Here is a 20,182-nt window from a genome sequence, read left to right on the forward strand (position 1 = left end):
TTAGAAACCTGTGTCTTAAAAACACTAAATGAATGACATCAAGAAATTTGTAGAGATTTTTAAATTTATATTTAATTTTTATTTTGTTTTATTTATTTGAAAAGCAGAGAGAGGGTGAGAGAGAGGGAGAGGCTGAAGTATTCCACCTGCTGGTTCACCCTCCAAAGGCCAGCAATAGATGTGGCTGGGCCAGGCTGAGGGGCCAGGAGCACAATCCAGGAGTCAACTACTTGAGCTACCCTGCTGCCTCCCAGGGTGCACATTTGCAGGAGGCTGGAATCAGCAGCACAGCCAGAACTGTACCCCAGGGTCTCCTGTAAGGGATACTCTACAAACTCTGCCCTGTTCATTATTTTGAAGAACACCCTGATAGATTCAGTTAATGGATTTGTGAGAGGGAAACACACAGGTTTGCCAACCTGGTGTCAAAACCGCAGAAATCAGAATTAGATGTGAAGGAGAGAGTACCACAGTTTGGTATCTTTGGGTAGGTCTGGGTGCTTTTTGTGCTCAGCACACCATCCAGGTCTGTTCTTCTGTTTGATCCTGCAGTAGCTGTCCTCTCTGTCACCTTGCCTGAAGCGCCTGACACAGGCATTTAGAATTGGAGTAGGCAGCCGGGAAAGATCTCAGGTATGGGGGTGGAGGATTGACAGGATCAAAGTGTTGTTTAACAAAGGGTAGTTTGGCAGGAATATGCAGGATGGAATGAAAAATATCACTGGAGTCAGATAATCGTGTGGCATATGTGAAATTTTTCTCGTTAAATATAGCATAGAGAAGTTTAGTCATCTTGGCTATTGATATTAATATTAATATAAACTGCTTTTGGTTTTGTGTCATGAAATATCAAGTGAAGTTTGTGTCCCCCCTCATATCTTTAATAGTAGAAGTTAAATAATGTAATACAGTTAATTTAATAAACATAGAAGATAATTTAATTTGTGATTCTTCTCATTTACTGGGACTCGAAGTCAACATTACTAGTCTAGTGCTTGACTGCTCTGAGATGTATTTTCAGTGATTGGTTTCATTAAAGGTACTCCTCAAGTTGGGAGAAAGACAATGAGTATTTGTTGCATCCTGTATCTGTTTGTTCTAGGTGCTGGGACTTTTGAATACATTATCCATCTAATTATTGTAATATCAAGGGAAAGTATAATTTACCTAAAAGGTAAAAACCTACCATGTGACTCTGGCCCTACCTGACCTCAAGCTCATGCTTTGTCCATTATGTAGCAAACTGTCCCTGGCTGTGAACTCACATTGAGGTTTTTTCCCAGTTAAATAATAATTGATATATAAACATCAAAAGAGAGGGAAAAATCACCCATTATTCAACTGGTGGAATTGAATTCCTACTGCCATTTTTGTTTTTTCCTATGTTTTGTTTTTTTAAAGATTTATTTATTTATTTGAAAATTAAAGTTACAGAGAGAAAGGGGGAGAGACACACAGGAAAAAGGATCTTTGATTTGTTGGTTCACTCTCCAGATGGCTACAATGGCCAGGGCTGGGCCAGGCCAAAGCCAGGAGCCAGGAATTTCATCCATTGGTGGCAGGGGCTCAAACACTTCAGTCATCTTCCACTGCTTTTCTGAGGGCATTAGCAGGGAGCTGGATTGGAAGTGGAGCCGCTGAGATATGAACCAGTGCTCATATGGGATGCTGGCGTCACAGGCAGCTTTACCTACTAAGCCACAGTGCCAGTCCTCTGTTTTGTTTTTACATTTTAACATTCATAAGTATACTTACATGTTATATAATGAACATCATTAAAGAATAGGTTTATTTATTTGAAATGCAGAGTCTCAGAAAGAGACGTATCTTCCATCTGCCAGTTCACACTCCAAATGCTCTCAACAGGGGTGTCGGGTCAAGCTGAAACCAGGAGCCAGGAACTCTAGCCAAGTCTCCCACATGAGTGCAGGGACTCAGGTACAGGTGCTGGAGCCCTTCTCTGCTTGCCTCCAGGCTGCACATTAGCAGAAAGCTGGATTAGGAATGGAGTAGCTAGTACTTGAAGCAGGCACTCCAGGATGAGATGCAGGTATCACAAGTGACAGTTTAACCAGTTGCACCACAACGCCTTCCCTGGGCTGTATGATATTCCATGGCTATTTCACACCATTTTTGTGTGTGATATTTTAAGTGTTTAAAATTGAAAATATTTTCAATGTTTTCAGTATAGAGATCATTGAACTGACTGATGGGTAGTTGGATATAGGTTCAGGGATGAGCTGTGCTTGTTTTGGAAGTGAAATTGTCCAGCAGAGATTGTCAGATTGGATTGGTGTGCTCTCTGAAAAAAATGAGTTTCTGTGAATAATACTAACATATAGACAATGAGTATAAAGTCATTAAAATTAAAACTTCGTTTTTAAGATCAAGGTAGAAAATTTGAAGGTTCTCTGTGGGATGTCAGTGAGGAATTAATTGGTCATGAGTGGAAGATTTTCACTTGGCCTCAGAGGGCATTTACTTTTAGGACTTCCATCTAGCAATGCTCTGAAGAGTGGAAATAACACTGGGAAAAGCACCTGACATGGCTTAAGTAAGACCAGGAAGGCCAGGTCTGAAGACTTGAAGTGGCGGGTGTGAATGAGAATGCTTGGGAGAATAAACAAGATGGTTCTTTGGGATGGCTGAAGGCAGAACAGCTATCTTGAGATCCCATAAGGTTCTGTTAGTATGTTAATTGAGAAACGTATTTCAAGTGGGGAGTCAGGAAAATGATTCTTAAATGTGTGTACCATATTACTTTACTTTAAAACTTGTGTCAGGCCAAGGCTGTGGTGCAGTGGGTTAGGCTGCTGTCTGTAGCTCGGGCAAACCATATGGAGTTCATGTCCCGGCTGCTCCGCTTCCGATGCAGTTCCTTGCTAATGTACCTGGGAAAGCAGCAGAAGATGGCCCAAGTGCTTGGGCTCCTGCACTCATGTAGGAGACCCAGATGAAACTCTTGGTTTTGGCTTGGCCCAGCCCTGGTCAAAGTGGCCATTTGAGGGAGTGAACAAGTAGATAAAAGATCTCCCTCCTCTCTCTGTGTAACTCTTTAAATGAATAAATCTTTATTTAAACAAAATATAAATGTATTTAGCATCTGGTAGAAGGACTTTTTTTGCATTTTTGAGAATAGTTTTTCTTCAATAAACTACATTAATGATGTATTGATTACAAATTCCAGTAGAATTGTAGATACAGAGGCACTTGTTTAAGCAGCTTACCCTTTATAAATGTTAGAATTTAGTTTTCATAGAACAATTTATTTTCACTTATGAAATATTGAAATCACATAATTATTATAACAAAGACTGTTGATGTATGTAGGCTGGGTTACAGGTATCACTGACTTGGAGAATTCATGGTGCCACAGGCATTGGAGGGCTCAGTTGGAGATAAATTCTAAGAGAGCTGTTAACAGGAATTAGGAGTTACAAGGAGAAAAAAAAAAGGAGTAAATAAGAAGTGATCAGAGAGCTGGGGGACACTAAAAGACTATTGGCTTAGAATAAGGGAGCCAGGAATGTCATCTGCTATAGAAAGGTCAAGAAAAGAGTCGGATGACTTAAGAAAAAACTATTGGATCTTTAGAATAGGAAGTTGTGTTGATTTTTTAAGAACAAGTTTCTTAAAATTTATTTCAAAGACAGAATGACAGGGGGAAAGAATGAGAGAGAGAAGAGAGATCTATCTTCCATCTGCTGGTTCACTCCCCAAATGGCCACAACCATTAGCGAGGAACTGGATGGGAAGTGGAACAGCTGGGATAGGAACTGGTGCCAATGTGGAATACTGGTATTGCAGGCAGCAGCTTTACTTGCTATGCCACAATGCCAGTCCCTAGTATTCTTTACTTGTTTCCTAAACTTTAGTTTTGTTGATAGCTAGCATGGAAGTTTTTTAGTTACTGAAACTTGGAGAGATATAAATGCAAAAAAAAATCCTTAAAATGAGAAATTGTTCTGTTGTTTTTTTCGCTTTACAGGTGAGACAGTAAAGATTTTTTTTACATACATTATTCCTTCTTAAAATGTGTATTAATTTTCATCTACTCGAAAGGCAGAATGACAGAGAGAGAGAGAGAGAAAGAGAGACAGACAGACAGGGAGACAGACAAGGAGCAGGAGGAAGAGACATCTTGTACCTGCAGGTTCATTCCTCAAATGCTTGCAACAGCCAGAGCTGGGCCAGGCTGAAGCCGGGAGCCTGGAACTCCATCCTGGTGTCTCATGTGAGTGGCAGGGGCCCAAGCACTTGGGCAATTATCTGCTACCTCCCAGAATGCTTTAGCAAGAAGCAGGACTGCAAGTGGAGCAGCCATTTCTCCAACTTGCACCCTAGTGTAGGATAAGAGCATCTCAAGTGGCGGCTTAACCCACTGCACCACAACACCTACCCTGAAAATAACATTGTTGTTTGATGTTAGTGAAGGTGCACTTGGGAACCATTGATAGATAATGCTTTTATATACTACTAAATGACTTTGTTTCTACTGTCATTTAAATTGTTTTCCTAGATGGAATTATTCTCCTTTCTATTTTGTCTTTTAATATTACATGTTGTGAATAATTAAAGCCTTTTTTAGGGGTGCACATTTATGATCAGTTAAAACTGACGCCAAGTCCCCTGTTGGTTCAGTACCTGACTCCAGATCCTGGCTCCAGCTTCTGACTAATGCAGACCCTAGGAGCCAATGGTGATGACTTATGTTACTGGGTTCCTTGTACCCACTTGGGAGACCTGGATTGAGTGTCTGGCTTCCAGCTTTGGGCCCTGACTGATTTGGGCCATGAATCAATGAATGAGATGTCTTTCTGTCTAGCTCTTTTTCTGTCTCTGCCTCGCAAATAAAATTTTAAAAAATTATTTATTTTAAAATGTCTTTTCTAAATTGTGTATAATGATCCAATACTGATTTTATTATTAGATAAAAGCTTTATTGAGCTTTCAAAGTCCATGTAAGTCGTGCCTCTTACCATTGCACCCTATGCTTTGAATCCATTATTTTTTATTTTAATTCATTAAAAAAATTGATTTGACAGGCAGAGAGAGAGAGAGAGAGAGAGAGAGAGAAACAGAGAGAAACCATTCACTGGTTCTCTCCCCAAATACCCACAATAGTCAGCACTAAGCCAAGCCAAAGCCAGGAACCAGTAACTCCATCTGATCTCCCATGTAAGTGTCTCCCATTTGAGTGGCAGGAACCCAAGTAATGGGGCCATCATCTGCTTCCTCCCAGGTACATTAGCTGGAAGCTGGATCAGAGGTGGAACCAGGACTCTAATTAACACTCTGACGTGGGATGTGGGCATCCCAAGTGGTGGGTTAACCTGCTGTGCCAAAGTGCCTGCCCATCTTTTTCAACAAAACAGCTGTGTTAGTTTCTTCTTGTTTTCAGAGAGAGAGAGAGAGAGAGAGAGAGAGATAAAAAGAGGAAGAAAGGCAAGAAAGACATATTCAGAGAGAGCTCCCATTTCTGATTTACTCCCGAATTGCCCACCACAGCTGGGTGTGGGCTGAGGCTGAAACTAGAATCTGGTCTCCTATGTGGGTGTCATCGTCCCAGTTACTTGAGTCGTTACTGCTGCCTCCAGGGGTTTATATTGGCAGGAAGCTGGAGTCAGGAGCTGGAACTGGAAATTGAACCCAGGTATATGCTAGGCCAAAAACCTCTCTTGTTAGTCCCCTTATTGAAATTCCTAGGGCAGTAACGGTATAAGACATCCCTTTACAGACTTTGTTGAATTCATCACTGATTGTTTCATATGCAAGATCGTAAACTCCATGTAAGATATTTTCCTGTGTCCCAAATTCTCAATGTAGTATTAGGTACATAGTAGATGCTTAATAATTACATTATGATCAACTAAATAATCACATTCAACACATTAACATGTGAAAACATTTAGCAAGGTAGGCATAAAATAAAACATGACTAATAGCCAGAGTAAATCAGAATTTCATGCCTTTTACCCTCACCTATTAATTAGAACCTCTGGCTCCCTCATACTTACCTCCCTCCCAGGTTTATTCCTGGAGTCACAAAGGTGGTTTCTTGTGGATTCACTGGCCACTGTCACGTGGCACCTGTTCCTTTCTTCCTATGAAGTTTGCTTCAGTTGTGCATTTTTGTACCTCTGGACACATATCAAAGGTATACCTCCCTGCCTGACACTATTGTCTCCTGACCTTGAGCTTCCCTGCCAGGTGTGCTGCTGTGGAGGTGCCTCAGCCCCTTTTATCCCCTTCTGTTACATCTTGTCATGTGAGCATCAAAGTGGAGCCCTGTTTGAATCTTGTCATTTCAAAATTTTTAGTGAAAGCCTTTCTCTAGTTTCTTGTTGTAGCCCTTCTGTCTCTGCGTTATGAGTTCTGGAAAGGTGAGCTGGGGAGCAATTCATGTGAAAGACACCACGCTGTGCTTGGAATCACTCCTCATATTCATGGCTTTGTTTACTGGGCCAAATGTTTCTTCTTCACTTCGGTGAGAGTAGTTTTTCCAACTAAAATATTCTGTAGTCCCTCACGCAGATACCCAGACAACTTGGACACCACACGTGTGATTTTTTTTTTTTTTTGACAGGCAGAGTGGACAGTGAGAGAGAAAGACAGAGAGAAAGGTCTTCCTTTTGCCGTTGGTTCACCCTCCAATGGCTGCCGCGGCCGGCGCACCGCGCTGATCCGATGGCAGGAGCCAGGTGCTTCTCCTTGGCTCCTATAGGGTGCAGGGCCCAAGCACTTGGGCCATCCTCCACTGCACTCCCTGGCCACAGCAGAGAGCTGGCCTGGAAGAGGGGCAACCGGGACAGAATCTGGCGACCCCGACTAGAACCCTGTGTGCTGGCGCCGCTAGGTGAAGGATTAGCCTAGTGAGCCGTGGTGACGGCCACGTGTAATTCTTAGTGGCAGGAATGGTTTAGGTTCTAACATGCAGTCCACTGGAGTATAAAATGCAATGGGTAAGAAGTATTACAATTCAAAAATCTCAAACTAAGATAGAAAGTGTAACTCAGAGTCTGACCTTTCTTTAAATTTTATTGTATTTATTTTTTTTCATGAACATGTAATACATGTATACTTTTATGGGGCATAGTTCAATATTTCAGTGATGCACACAGTATAAACTGATCCAATCAGGCAGTCAGCATCCTCATCTCCTCACTTTCCTCCATGTTTGGAACCTACCAGATCCTGTTCTTCAGTTCTTTATATTGTTCTGAACTATAGTTACCCCACTGTGCTGCGGACCCTGGAACCCAATACTTTTGTTCTACTGTTTTGAAACTCCATCTATCCCCTTTTTCCCTGCCCTTCCCAGCTTCTGGTAATCACTATTCAGAGCATGATCTTGACCCACAGGCAAAATAAAACATTTACTTAAGCTTTTTTAAAAAAGTTCTGATTGTATTATGGATTGAAGTATAATAAGACTGCAAAGACTATCAAGAGAAATGCTCTGAATTGTATTAACGAGTTGTGCAAGTCTCATTTCTATGGCCCTTAAACTGGCAAAGCCTATAGTTGAGCAAAGTTACTGTGCACAGGCTCTTCTTCAGAGCAGTTTCTTGTTAATATTTAGTTATCTTCCTTGGGTCTGAAGATGTATGTTTTACAGTATTTGAAACTACCTTGGTTCAAGTTTCTAGCAGGAATAGGAAGAAACCAAAAAACCCAAACCAGGAAAACTCTACTCCCTAGGATTGAGCCTCAAGCTAAAGCAAATGGTCAACGGGAAAATGGAAGATTGAGCAAAATTTGGGAGATAAGGAAAACCAAGAACATAAAGGCTTCATGGCCTGGGTAAGAAGGAATTGGAAAGGTTGTTTTTCGGGACTGGCACTATGGTATAGCCGGTAAAGCCACCGCCTGCAGTGCGGGCATCCCATATGGGCGCTGGTTCGAGTCCCGGCTGCTCCACTTCTGATCCCGCTCTCTGGTATGGCCTGGGAAAGCAGTAGAGGATGGTTCAAGTCCTTGGGCCCCTGCACCTGTGTGGGAGACCCAGAAGAAGCTCCTGGCTCCTGGCTTTGGATGGGCGCAGCTCCGACCATTGTGGCCAATTGGAGAGTGAACCAGTGGATAGAATCCCGATCTCTCTCTCTCCCTGTTCCTTTCCTTCTCTCTGTGTATAACTCTAACTTTCAAATAAATAAATTTTTTTAAAAAAGAAAGAAAAGTGGTTTTCTATACCTGGAATAGTTTGTGAAACAGAACAACAAAACAGCTGTGTTAGTTTCCTCTTGTTTTAAGTTTCTGTTCATGTCTTTTTTTTTTTTAAATAAAGCTTTATTTAATTTGAAAGAGTGGGAGAGAGAGGAAGAGACAGACAGAGAGAGCACTCTTTCATCTACTAGTTCACTCCACAGATGCCTTTAACAGCCAGGGCTAGGCCAGGCTGAAGCCAGGAGCCAGGAACTTCTGTCAGTCTCTGAAATGGGTGGCAGGGGCCAAACACTTAATTGTCTTCTGCTGCTTTCCTAGATGCATTAGCAGGAAGCTCGATTGGAAGCGCAGCATCTAGGACTTGAGCTGGCACTCCGATATGGGATGCTGGCATCACAAGGTGGCAGAGCGTGGGAGACCTCTTCCATCCGATGGTTCACTCTCCAATTGGCTGCAACGGCCGGAGCTGTGCTGATCCGAAGCCAGGAGCCAGGAGCCTCCTCCGGGTCTCCCACGCTGGTGTAGGGGCCCAAGGACCTGGGCCATCCTCCATTGCCTTCCCAGGCCATGGCAGAGAGCTGGATCGGAAGTGGAGCAGCCGGGTCTTGAACTGGCGCCCATATGGGATGCGGCACTGCAGGCCAGGGCATTAACCTACTGCGCCACAGCGCCAGCTCCCGCATTTGTTATTGAGCTTTCATTCCCAGTAGGGAGTTTGTGAAAATTGCATTACAGTGATTTTCACCCCATTTCACGTGATTGGAAGCCTTACTTAGCACAAACCTTTAAGCAATTTATTTGATTTCAGAGAAAGCCTAATATAATGCTTCCAAAGCGAGACTGACAGTCTTAAATCAGGAACAAAATGCTCTAGAATGCTGTTATTAATTGATTGGGTGTGCTTCCAGTGGTAGAGTGAAATGAAATCAATTTTATATGTTTTAAGTCTAGTAATATTTTGAGTATCTTCAATTCTGTGAATGTAAATGTTCCATGTGTATCTACTGAATGAAACTCAAGTTCACATTATAATTATTTTATAATTAAAACAGTTGGTCTAGAATGAATAATAATCACCTAAAATTTATTCTGAGTGCCAAAACAATTCAGATTTCTTTAGTTATTCTTGTTACCCTTCAAAATAAGGTATTCAGCAAAAAAAATAACCTAAAGTTAAGAGAACAGTTAGAAAATTATCTTGGGCTGGCACTGTGGCTTAGAAGGTAAAACTGCCACCTCAGTGCTGGCATCCCATATGGGCACCGGTTTGAGTCCTGGCTGCTCCACTTCTGATCCAACTCTCTGCTATGGCCTGGGAAAACAGTAGAAAATGGCCCAAGTCCTTGGGCCCCTGTACCCACGTGGGAGATCTGGAAGAAGCTCTAGGCTCCTGACTTTGGATCGGCACAGCTCTGGTCATGTGACCAACTGGGGAGGGAACCATCATGGACGACCTCTCTCTCTCTACCTCTCTATCTCTTCTCCTCTCTCTTTGTAACTCTGACTTTCAAATAAATAAATACATCTTAAAAAAAAAAGATTATCTTAAGGTCTGGGCAGGCCAAAATAGAAAAAATTCCATGTGTTTACCTCTGGGAATTATGTTAGATCTGAAATTTTGAATTTTATTTCAATTTGGGTTATTTTAGGCTTATTATTATGTAAGATTCTCTTTGGGGAATATAGGACATTTTGCATCCAATAGAACTTTTTGTATAGTGCCTTATTCTTGTGAATGGGATGCTCACATTTTAAGGATTTTTCACATATGCACACATACACACACAGTGAATAAGAAAAAGCCAAACATATATTTGAAGCAGTTTTTCCTCTTTTGCAGAATTAAACGTGAGGGAGTCTGATGTAAGAGTCTGTGATGAATCATCATGTAAATATGGAGGAGTGTGTAAAGAAGATGGAGATGGTTTGAAATGTGCATGCCAATTTCAGGTGAGGAAACCAAACCTATTTGTTTAAGAATTTTATATTATTGATATAATTCTTCATTCTTTAAGAAGCTTAAAATGCCTTGAATCCCTTAAAGGAAGTTGGTTTTTCAGCCCCCCCCAATTCTTTTTGTCAGATGAAACCCTTTTATTTGTACCTTCCATGTTTCTTTCCTGGAATTAGGAATGGCAATGATAGATGTGAAAATGCTTTGGAAAAAAATATTAAAGTTATATCCAAATGTTAAGTTATAATTGTCACAGAAAGAAAATACAGTACTAGTTGGAATAGAGCCTCTCCTTTAACATGTTGCCATATTTTTCCTTTTCTTTTCCTGCTAGTCTGCCAGTTTCCCTTTCATTCTAATTTGTTGCTCTCATGACTTTGGTCGACATTACTTGGCAGACTTGGAGCCTAAAGGTAGTGAGGGTTAGAAATAAATGTGTACCCTCAGACGAAGAGTGTTAATGTTTTTGCTTTCAGAGGCTGTTTTAGTGTGAGTCAATAACCTAAAAAAGTGAGAGGGAAGTGTTTCATCTAGTGCTTCGTTTTCATTTTCTGTGACTACATTATAATGAGACTTCATAATGTTTCCCATAAGCTGGTCCCTGATTTGAGATTTAGGATGAGACCAAGAAGAAGCTAGAATTTTTCTCACTCTTGTTCTGTACCTACCTGCTATTTTGGATTTTGAGAAGAAAGAGTTCAGAAATCAGGATGAAAAGCTTAGGAGAGTTAATATTTCCCGTAACCCTAAGACCTCAGGCAGATTTCTGTATGATCTCAGGTAATTTTCTGTGTATCAATTTTGCATCTGAAAAGAGATGGCACATTTACTATCCTTTCTTATACTATAATTAGTATAATTGTCTTGGCCTTTTGGCTAAGATTAAATGATACTATAATTAGAATCAGAATTGAAAGGAGAGCTTACGTTTAAATCTCTTTGTAAACTCTAAACCTTCATGTTTGTTTTCATGAACAGAAGAGTTTAAGTAAAGGAGGAAGGACTGGTGGGTGCACTGTTGTCCAGCCAGCCAGGGTCTTTATCATTAAAGAGGGACTTAATGTTTGATTACATTGCATGGCAGCAGGCTTTCTTGTGGGCATTTTCACAATAGCCATTTTTTCCCAGACTGCTTAGTGCTTTTAGCTGGATTAAGATAGACGCTTGCTGTTAGTTCTTTTCCATGAATGCCTTTGCACAGGGCTCTAAACAACATGGAAGCTGGTTTTACCCAGATTGAGATGAAAAAATCAGTGGCGATTTGACCTGGTTTTCCCCTGCTTTTAATGGGTAATTTTTCTGTGGCTGTTTTCAACATATTCTCTATACTTTGTTTTTTAGTAGTTTGATTGTGCAGTGCTTAGGTATGTTTTCATTTTTTCTTGCTCAGAATTGACCAAGCTCTTGAAATCTGTGACTTTATGTCATTCATTAAGTTTAGGAATTTTGGTCATTCTTTTTTCTTTTTTAAATATTTTATTTATTACTTATTTGAGAGGTAGAGTTACAGAGAGAGAGAGAGAGAGTGAGAGAGAGCGTGCGCGAGAGCAGTCTTCCATCCGCTGGTTCACTCCCCAAATGGCCGCAATGGCCAGAGCTGCGCCGATCCGAAGCCAGGAGCTAGGAGCCAGGAGCTTCTTCCAGGTCTTCCATGCCGGTGCAGGGGCCCAAGCACTCAGGCCATCTTCTACTACTTTCCCAGGCCATAGCAGAGAGCTGGATCAGAAGAGGAGCAGCTGAGACACAAAAGTGGCACCCATGTGGGTTGCCAGCACTACAGGTGGAAGATTAACCTAATGTGCCACGGCACCGGCCCCGGTCATTGTTTCCTAAACTATGTTTTTCTGCCAGTTCTCTGTTCTAGTCTGGGACTTGAGTGACATATATTAGACTTTTGTTAAGGTCCCAAAGTCTTTGAGGCTTTGTTCGTTTATTTTCGTTTTATTTCTTTCTGTTGTTTGTAGTAGTTAATTTTTACTGATCTGTCTTTAGGCTCACTAACCTTTTCTTCTGTTATGTCTGCTCTTCTGATCTGTTAAGTTTTAATTTTTTTTTTTATTTTTAAAATTTGTAGTTTGTATTTATTGTGTATTTATTTATTGGCTGAGTTTTTCTGTTTTTATTTTCCAGTCATTACAAGCATATTTTTCTTGAGCATAAATGTTATTGCTGCTTTAAAATCTTTGCCAGTGTCATCATTTAAGACATCTCATAAATTCTCCCTATTGATAGATTTCTCATTGATAGATTTCTCATTTAAGAGTGGGTTGCGTTTCTTTGTTTCTTCATAGCAGAGTGATTTTTGAATTATCCGACACATTATGAATGATATGTTTTAGAGTATCTGCATTCTGTTACATTCCTTCGAAGTAAATTGTTGTTATTTTTGACATAGATTGGCTGACCCTAGGTTGCAGATTCTGTCTTCTCCGTGGTGGGCAATTACATGAACATCAGCCCTTAGTGGGGCTGCTTGGAGTCTGCTCCATGTGTGGTTTGAGGGTCTGCCTGAAATTTGCTCTGAGTTTACATCCATAATCTGGGACTCCTCCTCCATGACTCTTCCTGTCTGGGATTTCCCTCCTGCTTTCCAGTGGCTGTGCCTGCTCTTTACTCTGTCCTCCCTCTCCTCAATCCAGAAAGATGGTGGGTTTTTTGTGGGAGACCTAGCCACCCAGCATGAGGAAACCGGTGGCTGTTCCCATCTTCCAGCTATCTTAAATATCAGGTTGAATTCCTTGATAGGGAATTGTTGGATCAATGGGATGCTCATGTGCAAATTAACATTCTTACCAAAAGCAATGTATTTACTGGACTGTTTCCCCCCACCTCTCTGTAGTAGATTTTGTCTATCTTTTTAAATTTTGTAAATCTGAAAAGCAGAAATATTTTTGTTTGCATTTGATTATTTGAGAGATTTAAAATGTGCTTTATATTTATTGATCATTCCTCATGTTTTTGCTTATTTTTTGGGGTATTTTCTTTTTCCCTTATGTTGATTTGAAGAGAAGTATATGTATGCATACACTATATTCAATATACTATTTGAATATTTTATAGTGCTTACTGTGTTGAGCATTCTATATCCGTTAACTCATCAACTCTCAAGAGAACCTACTGTTCTGATGTGTTTTTAAGAAGAGTAATATATGCCTCCAGTAAACAGCTTGAACGACCCAAGAAGATATGTGTGAAACGAAAAGATGTCTTGCTTCTGCTCCAGACTAAAAATTGCTTTTCTCAGAGGCAACATCTGTTACATCATATATTTTCTGCAAGAAATATCCTGTGCATTTACAAACACATGTGTTTTAATTACCTTCTTAAGTACATAAATCAATTAATAGTGTTTACTTTAGTGACTGTTCCATTTCAACTTACATAGATTGCCAAAGAAAGAGTTCTGTATTTAAAGACGTTATACTAATTTCTTTTAAATTTTTTAAAGAAATTTATTTACTTGAGAAGCAGAGAAAGAGAGAGAGAGAGGGAGAGAGGGAGAGGGAGAGGGAGGGAGAAGAGAATGAGACAGACAGATCTCCCATCTGTTGGTTCATTCCTCAAATGCCTGCAACAAGCCAGGTCTGAGACAGGCTGAAGTTAGCAGCCTGGTACCTTCTGGCTCTCCCGTGTTGGTGTCAGGACCCGACTACCCAGGCCATCACTTGCTGCTGCCAGGACATGCGTTAGCAGGAAGCTGGACTTAAACCCAGGCACTCCATTGTGGGATACTGTGTTCCAAGTGGCATCTGAAGCTCTAAGCCAAATTCCCGCCTTCCCTAGTTCTGTTTTGTCTTTCTCTTTTTAAATTATTTTTAATTGACAAGTAATTGTATAACCTTGTTTCTTTTTCATTTTGTTTATATTTTTTGACATTAAAAAGTTCAAAATTTTCACATTGTGCTTGTCTTTATGTCTTTGTTTTTATGGTCCTACTTTTTTGTTCTTTGAAAGTCTTTCTCTGAAATTCCTAGGATTATACAGAGCTAACCTTTTGGGCTTTTTAAACATAGTTGAACAGCTAGAAAATTCCCTTATGATCTGCTTGAATCTCTTGCATTCTTACCTTGTGTCAAAGAAGGAAAGAGAAAGTTAAGTTAGGAGTTGAGATCAGTAGACATTTATCCTGTGATTACTTTGCTAGGTCCTAGGCTGGATGCTGAGGATGTAAAGATGTTTAAAGATAGGTTCGTTGCCTTGTAAGAGCAAACTGCCTAAGGGCTTACATCATAATTTGATCTTCCTGCTGAGCAAACCTTCCCTTGACCATTCTGCTTGCCTGTAAGCTTATAAATTTGTTCATGTTAGACTTAGATTATTATTGCTAGCTTAAGAACAATGACCTACAATGCCTATTAAACACTTCTGTCTGCTGGATACTTTAGCAGTATTTTTCAGTTCATTTAAAGAAGAAAACTTGCTTATGATTCAGCACATTTCAGTGCTATTGTAGATGCCTTCTAACATAATAGAATTTTTAATAAAAATCTAAAAGTTCTTTTGGTTTGCTAGTAAGAGCTGTTATCTTGCAACATATATAAACAAAGCCACTTTTATTAATTTTATACAAAGAATGATGATCAGTATTGCATCTTTCTCTTAAAATTTTATGTAGGGTTGTGCCTCTCGCTTTTTCTCATTTCTTTCTTCTTTGTTTTTCTGTCTGGAGCTGTCTGGGTTATGTGTCTGTCTTTTTGAATTTAGTATCTGCTATCTGCTCTAAGTACCATGCTCTGTTATTAGACCTTTGTATTAGGCAAGGTTTTCCAGAGAAATAGAACCTATAGAAAACACACACACACACACACACACAAACACACACACACACATTCAGTTAGGAAGACTGATGAGTTCCACAATCTTTCCTTATGTGTTGGAGGCCCAAGAAATCCAATGGTCTGAGTCCAAAGACTTAAGAACCAGGAGATAACTGAAGTCTCAGCTCAAGCAGTCAGGTAGAGAATTCTCCCTTCTTTAGTTCCTCAGCTCTTCTGTTCTGTTGGGGTCATCAGTGGATTGGATAATTCTTGTAAACTTTGGGGAGTTTAATGTTCTCTACTTGGTCTGCTGATTCAAAGTCTTGTCTCATCCAGAGACTCCCTTGACAGACACATCCGGAAATTATGTTTAATTTCAATATGCTGGGGCTTGAGATAAAGCTGACACATAGCATTAACCACTACACCTTTGTTATTTTCTTATGTATTGTATTCAGCACAGTTCCTGACACACAGGTGCACGGTCAGTGCATGAGTGGATGTGGCTCTAGAGTTTTACACTGCTGCAGCTTTCTAGATTACTTAAATACCTGGTAGTATCATCATATTCTTCCAACTGAAGAAAAATTGTAGAAAAAGAGTTCTTTCCCCCAGCAAGGGTGGCTGTATGGAAGAGATGGTCCTTAGGTTAGAGTTAGGTTCCAACATCAGTGTTTGAGTCAAAAATTGTATGTTATTAAAATTAAAATTATCCAATTATTTTAATTTGGCCATTGGATTTCCAGCAGAGACCTCTCAAACAGAATGACTAAAATCAGCAGGACTGCTTCTCCCATCTCAGGCTCACTCCCGAGTATGTGCTTGTGAGTTGTAGTTCAGGGACAAAAGTGCTGTGCTCTGGCATCAAGTGGCATATGGTGAAACTCTGCTGAGTAATTTGAGTGTGTAGTACTTTTAAGTATGTCATTTGTGAGGAATTGTGGCTACTCATTAGCTGTGGCAAATACTTAAGACCCTAAACTGATAATAGCAGTAGCAAAAATAGCTAATGTTTATTCAGAACCTATCATGGCCAGATATACATGTTAAAGGTGGATTTCTCTTAATTAATCTTAATAACAACTTTTATTATGTAGGTACTTTGCAGTTACCATTGTACAGATGCAGAAAATGGTGCTGCTGGCAGCCCATGTTCACAGGGATGGTGGGCTGAGTATTCCTAGCTCTAGGCATTAAATCACATGCTTAAAATGACTGGTGGGCTTTTTAAGTTAGATAGGACATTTAAAGCTGTAGCCCAGTGCTTACTAGTAGAAACTGTTAATAAATTTTAAGATTCTCAGCCCTATCGGACTTAATGTTCCTTTAAAAAACTATTTGATAGAGCGAAAGAAATCATTACTATCCTCTAGTTCTTCTGCTTCATTTCCCTAATACTCCAAATGGCTGGGCTGGGGCCAAAGCTGGGAGCTCAGTTCGCATCTCCTACATGGATAGCAGGAACTCAGTTACCTGGACTATCACTGCTGACTACTAGGGTTTTCATTAGCAATAGGCTAGAGCCAGGAATCTTAACCCAGGCACTGTGATGTGGACACAGGCATCTTAACTGCTAGGTTATACACCTGTTTCCTTAATGCTCCTTGGCTTTTTTTTTTTTTTTTTTTAATTTATTTGAAAGGCAGAGTTACAGAGACAGGGAGAGTGAGAATGAGTGAGCAGGAGAATCTTCCATCTACTGATTCATCCCCTGAATGGCCACAGTGGCTGGAGCTGGGCCACACAGGTGCTTCATCCGGTTCTCCCGTATGAGTTCAGGGGTTCAAGCATGTGAATCATCTTCCGCTTCTTTCCCAGGTGCCATTAGCAGGGAGCTGAATCAGAAGTGGTGCATTTGGGACTTGAATGGGCACTCATGGGATGTCAGCATTGTGACTGGCAGCTTAACCTGCTGTGCCACAATGCAGGCCTTGAGGAGTGCTACCTTTGAATGGCAAGGTGACAGAGACAGAGCTCTTCCACCCACTAATTCATTCCTCAGATGCCCAACCAGGACTAGGCCAGGCCAAATTCAAGAGGTCAAACTGGGTCTCCCTTGTGGTTGGCAAGGAGCCAAGTACTTTTTCCATCACCTGCTGCAGCCAAGGTACACATTAGCAGGAAGCTAGATCAGAAGCAGAGGAGCTGAACTTGAACCAGGCACTCTGATATGGGTTGTAGAAGACTTAACCATTGAGCCAAATGACAGCATCCTTGAGAAGTACTATTAACTCCGTTTTAAAGATGTAGAGATGGAGTCAAAGAGATAGTTCAACCAAGGTTACGTGAGTATTTCTGGTTTTAATGCCCAGAAACTTTTCTATTACTGTTGCCACAGGGAAGTGTATCTTATTTTCCTATAAGGACAGTCTGTTTTTTTCCTTTTAGTTTAAAGCTGCTCTCAAATCTCATTACTGCTGTGCATCCCTGCTACCATTGGTCCTTTCCTAGTCACCCTCCTCTCATCCCTTGAGAATTCTCCTTTTCAGTCATTAAACATTCCAGTTTTTTACCCTTTCAAGATCTTTGCAATTTGCTCTTCTTATTACTAGAAAACTCTTTTTCCTCCCATTTAGATGATTGACTCCTTCTCTTTAGGTCTCAGCACAGAAGAGCCTTCGTTAATGCTTCTTTTTAATAACAAATGATTTATAGGCCTTTTTTTAACTATCCTTAAATGAAATTCATAAATAATGTAACAGTGTACAAAAACATATAATTAAAGAAATGAATATAATGTGTAATTGCAGTGTAAATGAGAAAGAATAGTAATTTATAATATTTTAGAGTGTAAATACTTGGGCACGTTATATTAAAAGATGTAATAATCAGATGTTTATATCTACTTAAAATGAATGTTTGAATTAATAAAACAGAAGCAGTTCAATGCTAGAAGTATACAAAAAATGAAAATGTGGAAGTTAGAATAAAAGCCAATATTAGGATAAGGTATAATACACTGAGGTTATTTGTATATGGTAGGTCTTACATAGTTCCTACATGAATGGCCAGAGAACCATTCAGAAATTGTGTACATCTTTGTTGTGTGAGTTGTCCTTTTTTCCCCAAAGAAATCTTTTATTTAAGGAATACAAGTTTCATAAGCACAACTTTAGGAATATAGTGATTCTTCCCACCATACCCACTCTCCCACCCCCACTCCCATCCCTCCTCCTCCTCCCACTCCCATTCCCAGTCCCATTCTCCATTAAGATTCATTTTCAATTAACTTTATACACAGAAGACCAACTCTATACTAAGTAGAAATTTCAACAATTTGCACATACACACAAACTGAGAACAACTTTTACAGTTAACTCTCATGATACAACTCATTGAGGGCAGAGGTCCTGCATGGGAAGTAAGTGCACAGTGACTCTTGTTGTTAATTTAACAATTAACACTCTTATGTATGATGTCAGTGATCACCTGAGGCTCTTGACTTGAGCTGCCTTTTGAATCCACAATCTCAGTCAGTATTTAGACATAGGCAAAATGGAAGTTCTCTCCTCCCTTCAGAGAAAAGTACATCCTTCTTTGATAGCCCCTTTTTTCCACTGGGGTCTCATTCCTGAGATCCTTCATTTAGGACATTTTTTTTCCACAGTGTCTTGGCTTCCCAGCCTGAAATGCTCTCATGGGCTTTTCAGCCCGACCAGAATGTCTTAAGGGCTGATTTTAAGGTCAGAGTGCTACTTAAAACGATTATCATCCTGTGAGTCTGCTGTGTGGTGAACTGTCCTTTCTTTTGTAGTACATTAGCAACCTTGGAATCCACTTGCTAAATTATAGTAATGTCCTCTCATTATGACAATGAAAAATGCCCCCACAAGGGCATTCCACCTCTAGTGGTGATGTTGGTTCCCTGTTTTCTTTTTAGATTTATTTGAGAGGCAGAGTGACAGAAAGGGGCACACACATAGATAGATAGATAGATAGATAGATAGATAGATAGAGATATCTCTCGTATGCTTCCATCTGCTGGTTCATTCACCAAATGCCTACAAAAGCCAGGGCTAGGCTAGGCCAAAGCCAGGAGCCTGGGAATTCCTCTAGGTCTCCCACATGACAGGAACCTAATTATTTGAGCCATTGTCTGCTGCCTCCCAGGCCATATTAGCAGGAAGCTGGATCAGAAGCACAGAGTAGCTGGGACTCCAACAAGGTATTCCAATATGGAATGTAGGGGTTTCCAGAGATGCATTAACCTGCTCATTCCACAGTGCCCACTCTGGTGTGAGTACCTTGAGAGCACGGCATTAGAAAGTCATTGAATATTTGTTGAGGGGAGAGGTTTGGTAGACTTAGCATTTGACATATTGGAACTTGTGGCCTCCTTTGCTAAATTGTACTTTGTAATTATGAGGTAATGATTGGTACAGAGATCATAGGAGTGACTGTGTACATTTTAGGGAAAGATAATAAAGGACTTTGTGATCCATGAAAAATTGGAGGAATATAGGAAAGCTTCTTTAATAAAAGTTGATGTAGGATTGTGTTGATAATATCAAGCAAAATAAGTTGTTTTTTCTAGTACTTGGCCTGTGGTAGCATGCCATGCATATGCTTCATCAGGTAAGCCTAACCACCATTTAGTGTCTTGTTCATTGGAGAAAAATAGAGACAGACAGAAAATCATGAACATGGAAATTGGAAAACATGAAGACAAGTAATGTGAAAAATTCTTTAGGAATTTAATTTAGACATGTTTACTTTTCTAAATTAAGCTGTAAGTATAGTTTATTTCCGTTTGCTATCACATTTCTCCTAGATTTTAAAACTTTAGTCATTTGTGATATTTGACCTGTAGAAGTTTTAAGTTTTTCACATATGCTAGTCCAGTGTCATTTCTGAAATTTCTATCACCTGTTTCCTTCTTCATATATCTTACATGTTCTTCAAGACCCAGTTCATATTTCACTTTCTCTGAGGAGCTTTTCTTGAATACTCCCACTTATAATACAGATTATAGGTATTATATTTATTTCTGTACTAGTAAAATAATAGATATTATACTTTTTGCCTGTACTATTGATTGTTACATGATGTAGTTTTGCATTTTTTTTTTATTTGTAGGACTCTTAGATGATTATGAAGTCTCTGAGGACAGAGCTTTATCTTATGTTTCTTTTTGTCTTCAATAGCATTTACCTTGTGATTTTGCCCACTTAGATGTATTGAGTAAATTAGTTATGATAATAATGACTTTACATAAGTAGTGCTCTTTACAAATATTGTCAGGAATTTCCTGTTATTCTCTCATTGGGTTATTACAGTAAGAAAATGAAGTAGCTGGCATAGGGAC

At 39.9% G+C, this 20,182-nt stretch overlaps 1 protein-coding gene across 4 annotated transcripts in view; it reads left to right on the plus strand.

Annotated features, from left to right (window-relative positions):
- The window catches only part of LOC100347865 (myb/SANT-like DNA-binding domain-containing protein 3), a 178,689-nt gene that overhangs the window by 75,976 nt on the left and 82,531 nt on the right, over positions 1 to 20,182 (plus strand). For all 4 annotated transcript variants that reach the window (XM_089301180.1, XM_089301188.1, XM_089301194.1 and 1 more), the window contains one exon: positions 10,007 to 10,116. In XM_089301180.1, the coding sequence (XP_089157306.1) occupies positions 10,007 to 10,116 (110 nt within the window). The remainder of the gene's footprint in view (positions 1 to 10,006; positions 10,117 to 20,182) is intronic.

This window comes from Oryctolagus cuniculus, chromosome 1 (assembly GCF_051225735.1).
Source record: "Oryctolagus cuniculus isolate XC-2025 breed Fujian yellow rabbit chromosome 1, ASM5122573v1, whole genome shotgun sequence".
NCBI classification, from domain to species: domain Eukaryota; kingdom Metazoa; phylum Chordata; class Mammalia; order Lagomorpha; family Leporidae; genus Oryctolagus; species Oryctolagus cuniculus.